General features: G+C 48.5%; 1 protein-coding gene across 1 annotated transcript; it reads left to right on the top strand.

The window, feature by feature from the left end:
- The first annotated feature begins 3,708 nt into the window (after positions 1–3,708).
- On the top strand, positions 3,709–4,701 carry LOC104124462 (olfactory receptor 1020-like). Its single transcript, XM_009636802.2, has one exon. It carries the CDS (start codon positions 3,757–3,759, stop codon positions 4,699–4,701), a length of 945 nt encoding a protein of 314 aa, XP_009635097.1. The 5' UTR covers positions 3,709–3,756.
- Positions 4,702–5,496: the final 795 nt, after the last annotated feature.

Here is a 5,496-nt window from a genome sequence, read left to right as displayed (position 1 = left end):
GGGCTGTGAGCAACCTGATGTGGTTCAAGGTGTCCCTGCTCCTGCAGGGGGGTTGGGCCGGGTGACCTCTGGGGGTCCCTTCCCACCCAAACCATTCTGTGATTCTATGAAAATTAAACAAATAAAAATGTAATTAATTAAACTAAGCTTATTCTATAAGGGGAAAGCCTCAGCTCACCATGCGCAGTCCTTCAAAAACTCCCCTCAGAGTGAGAAGGTGAAACGAGCTTTTAATCGCTAATTTATAATTATAATAGCGCAGATGCCCAGCATCCATAAAACGCTTTCTGGAAAGACCAGAAAAGCAAAACAGATGAAGATAGCATCAGAGCTCTGCTTCCGCTTTGATGTAAAGGTCACTAATACCAGATATTACCTTCCTGAAGCCCAGGTTATATTTTCCGGGGATGGATAGGAAATGGTTCCCTAGATCTGGACACAGTACTCCAGGTGGGGTCTCTGCCCTGGTGAGACCCCATCTGGAGTACTGTGTCCAGTTCTGGGCTCCCCAGTTCAAGAAAGATGAAGAACTCCTGGAAAGAGTCCAGAGGAGAGCTACTAGGATGATAAAGGGACTAGAGCATCTCCCCTACGAGGAAAGGCTGAGAGAGTTGGGCTTGTTCAGCCTGAAGAAGAGAAGACTGAGAGGGGATCTCATCAACGCATACAAATATCTTAAGGGCGGAAGTCAAGAGGACGGAAGCAGTCTGTTTGCAGTGGTGTCCAGCGACAGGACTAGGGGCAATGGATGCAAACTGAAACACGAGAGGTTTCAGTTGAATATGAGGAAGAACTTCTTCACTCTGAGGGTGGCAGAGCACTGGAACAGGCTGCCCAGGGAGGTTGTGGAGTCTCCTTCTCTGGAGATATTCAAAGCCTGCCTGGATGAAGTCCTGTGTAACATGCTCTAGGTGAGCCTGCTTTAGCAGGGGGGTTGGACTAGATGATCTCCTGAGGTCCCTTCCAACCCTTACGATTCTGTGATTCTGTGATTCTGTGATCTGATTACGGACATTGGTACTGTTTTGTTCTTTTAAGAGCAATAAAAGAGAAACTTTTCTCCATAAACATGGCTGCCACTGTTGCAGATGCCTGGAGCCAGCTCTCCGGGTTTTTAAAGAACAGGATTATCCCATCCCAGGGAGCGTGGAACCGAATTGCGGCAGGAGAGATCCTGAATAGTTTTTTCTTCCTCCCCAATAACATTTGCGACCCGGCTCCAAATCCCGAGCTATCTCCTGAGCCTTGAATCCTTATTTCTTACACCAGCTCTTTTTAATTCTTTATGATTCCGAGAGATAAATTCTGTATTCCAAGAGATAAATTCATAGACATATAAAAAATTCTTTATATATACATATATACAAAACCCACTCAAGTTTACATTTAACTTACTGCAGCTAATTGTGTTTATCAGTGGATGTCTCCTCCTTAAGGAGCTGTTTCCAAAGTCATCAATTCCCAGGAGAAATCTCCTGCACCCAGGAGGGCAGCAGCAAACCCCTTGGTCTTTTAACGGGAGAGTCCTCTAAAGAGCGGCTTTTCTTGGCCAAGGATCGGTGTCCTTCACGGCTGGCAAATCATTCTTGCTTTTCACACCAACCCTGAGAGAAATCGGGGTTTATTTCTCCCGTGAAATTTTGGTCTAGGAGATAACAAGTCGCTAATCAACCAAAAAAGGCCCTGAGATCTGAGCAGACAGGTGAGTTTTATCCTAAACGATGCTATGAAGAGTTGATCTGAGGCAAGGGGAGGACTTTAGGCAGGAGCCAGTTTTCGCACGGATCAGTCACCCGAGGTCAGGATCTCTCCTGCCAAACCCAGGGGTTTATAAGTTGCTTTGCCAATTTTAAGGCAGCCACCAGCTCAGACTATCAGCAAAGCCAACCCAGAGACACAAACGCTGTCAGAGGTCAGCGGCCCCTTGGTCTTAGCTGTTTATTTTAATAAAGACAACTGGGATGCATGATTATTGTCCAGTGGCTGGGGAGGGCAGCAGCTTGGGCAAGCTGATGAAGTGGCTCAGCAAAGCGTCGGTGGCACGTTATCGTGCCTGCAAAACCTCCTTGCCCTCCTCGAGTGCTGCTTTGTCTCAGACCTTCCACACGATGCAGGCAGGAGGACATGCAGTGAAGATCATCTCAGACCTTCCACACGATGCAGGCAGGAGGACAGGCGGTGTGTGGGCTGCTCTTTGCCATGCAGTGAAGATCACGGCAGAGAAACGCCGCCTGGGTTATCACAGAATCACAGAATGGGAACGGTTGGAAGGGACCTTGGGAGATCATCTAGTCCAACCCCGCTGCTAAAGCAGATTCACCAAGACCAGGGGGCACAGGACAGCGTCCAGGCAGGGGTTGAAGATCTCCAGAGAAGGAGACTCCACAGCCCCCCTGGGCAGCCTGGGCCAGGGCTCAGCCACCCTCACAGTCAACAAGTTCTTCCTCACGTTCACCTGGAACCTCTTCTGCTTCACTTTGTGCCCATGGCCCCTTGTCCTGGCGCTGGGCACCACTGGGAAGAGTCTGGCTCCGTCCTCGTGCCCCCCACCCTTGAGATATTTGTAGGTGTTGATGAGATCCCCTCTCAGCCTTCTCTTCTCCAGGCTGAACAAGCCCAGCTCCCTCAGCTTTTCCTCCTAGGGGAGATGCTCCAGTCCCCCCATCATCCTTGTTGCCCTCCTCTGGACTCTCTCCAGGAGTTCCTCATCATTATGGGGCAAGCTACAAATTGGTTGGGAAGGGTGTGAAAGTATCTGCAACCGGCTTAATGCTGGAATGAGACAGAAATTTGTTTGACTAGGTGCGGATTGAAGGGAGCCTCACCTACTGGACGAGGTAGGACACCGGCGCTGAACATCCCTCATGCAGAAAGGTCCCTTCCAACGGTATCTCTCAGTATCGTGTTTAGCAGTTCAAAAACCCTCAGTAATTTCTGTGGCTACTCTTAGCTTCTCTTTTAAGAAGATATGAGTTTAATCTTACCTCTTTTAAACCCCCCCCTCAAACCCTGTGTTATCAGCACCTTTCTCCCCTGGTTCATGACGGCGCTGTAGCATTGGTGGGTTTCCACCAGTACCACCCTTTTACAACCCTTTCTCTCATCTCCCTCACCTCAGCGGCACCACAAGACCGATGCGGATATCACCATATTTGAAGGGGGGTTTAACACACTAAATCTCCTGTTGCAAGCTTAAATTCAGAGCTTCATGGGGAGGATGGGAAGAACCTTGAGTTTTCTTGTCCCTTGTTCTGTCTCTCCTGAAGGAAATGATTTTACAAATGTCTTGGTCTCCAACCAGTGCCTTCTCACTTTTGATCTTCTGAAACAAGTTATTTTTCTGGTTTCTTTTTGTTTTTTGTTTTTTTTTTTTCTTTTCTTTTTTCTTTTTCTTTTTTAAACGCAGACTGGTTGCTAGTGTCAGAATAAATTGCCGTGGATCTGATGAGTAACAAACTTCTTGACTCCTTCAGGGGGTAGAACAAGCCCTCTGCCGTGCCGAGTGACTTTATCCAACCACGTGAGCAGGGACTAGACCAGAATTCTCCCATTAGAAAGAAATTCCCTTGTGCACTTTGTTTGCTTTAAAACGTCTTTCGAGGCAAACACCCAATACGTTGTTCAACAGTTCCTGCCGCTGAAATTTGTGGGTTCTGATAAAAATAAATACGTCTTTAGCATTTGTTGGTAAGGAAAACAGGAATATGCTGACTCTCTTTCTCCGCGTCTCTGCTTCCCCACAGCAACTGTGTTACAATGGCGGCCAAAGGAAATTGCACCCCCAGTGCCGAATTTGTTCTCTTGGGGTTCTCAGAGCAGGGAGATGTCCAGGCTGTCCTCTTCACAGTCTTCTTGGTGATCTACGTGATCACTCTGCTGGGGAATCTGGGGATGCTGGTGTTAATCAGGCTGGACGCCCAGCTTCACACCCCGATGTACTTCTTCCTGAGCAGCCTGTCCTTCCTAGACATCTGCTACTCCTCCTCAATTGCCCCCCGACTGCTCTCAGATCTCCTGGCAGAACAGAAGGTCATTTCTCACTCTGCGTGCCTCGCACAATTTTATTTCTACGCAGTCTTTGCCACCACTGAGTGCTACCTCTTGGCTGTGATGGCATATGACCGCTACGTGGCCATCTGCAGCCCACTGCTCTATGCCATCTCCATGTCCAGCAGAGTGTGTGCGCTTCTGGTAGCTGGCTCATACCTCGCTGGGATCGTGAATGCCGCCATCCACACGGGGCTTGCACTTCGGCTCTCCTTCTGCAGTCCCACCATCATCAACCACTTTTACTGTGAGGGGCCCCCGCTTTACGCCATCTCTCACACGAACCCCACCGTCAATGAGATTACAATGTTTGTGGTTGTTGGCTTCAACCTGTTTGTCACCAGCCTGACCATCCTCATCTCCTACACCTACATCCTGGCCACCATCCTGAGGATGTGCTCAGGCGTGGGCAAGCACAAAGCCTTCTCCACGTGCACGTCCCACCTGACCGCTGTGACCCTCTTCTACGGATCTGCTGCGTCCATGTACTCACGATCCAGCTCCAGACGCTCCCAGAACCTTGACAAAGTGGCCTCTGTGTTTTACACCATGGTGACCCCCATGCTGAACCCCCTCATCTACAGCCTGAGGAACAAGGATGTGAAGAATGCGCTGGGGAGAGCGGTGGAGAGGAAACGTTTGTCTGAAAAATAGTTTTCCCTGGTGTGCCAGAGGAATTGAGAGGTCTTCTCAGATGCATTTATCCTTCCCATTTCTGTTCTGCTATGGTATAAAAGAAGCAACATTCTCCTGCGAGCTACTGGGGACAAATATATTGGGAAACCTCTGCCTTGTTCCTAAATACTGGGTCAGCAACTCCTGTTGGATTAGGCCGTTCGCTGACCCGTCTCAGGGATGTGTTAGCTACTTTGATTTGTCTTTACAGCCTAATACGATTTTAATTTCAAGTATTTAAGCCCTTCTGACCCTTTGTAGTTTGAGAATGCGTTACCACTCTTGTCTTGAGCAGTGTCAACAAATGATGCCATTGCTTTCAGCGTGACAACGATGACCAGGGCTCTCTTCACTGCAGATAACGGGCCCAGTCCTGGCGAACACAAGACTGGGGGAATTTAGTGCTCCCAGTACCAGCAACAGACACTGGGTTTCAGAAAAACAATTCGCCGCATCGAGGCTTGTCAGGACTTGTCTGCAACTTAATTCGTATTTGAGAATACGTATTCGAGAAATTTCTGCAGTGCCTGCAACCTGCTAAAGGCCCAGAGAGCTTTCCTCTGAGCAGTGATAAAATTACCCACTGGTCAGGTACCTGCTCCCCGTTCTGGCATTTTGATCTTATTTCGGTTATGTTATTATTCACTGCTTTTGGTTAGTTTTGAGCAATTGTGTGATTTCCCCTATAAAATAAGTCACGAGGTACAGGGGAATGATTAACAAACTTTAGCGGCTAGAGTGTAGCTCACTCCATAGACCAGTAGGAGGGGAAAG

Source organism: Egretta garzetta, unplaced genomic scaffold (assembly GCF_000687185.1).
Source record: "Egretta garzetta isolate BGI_Z169 unplaced genomic scaffold, ASM68718v1 scaffold804, whole genome shotgun sequence".
NCBI classification, from domain to species: Eukaryota; Metazoa; Chordata; class Aves; order Pelecaniformes; family Ardeidae; genus Egretta; species Egretta garzetta.
This window is presented reverse-complemented; position numbering and strand designations above follow the sequence as displayed.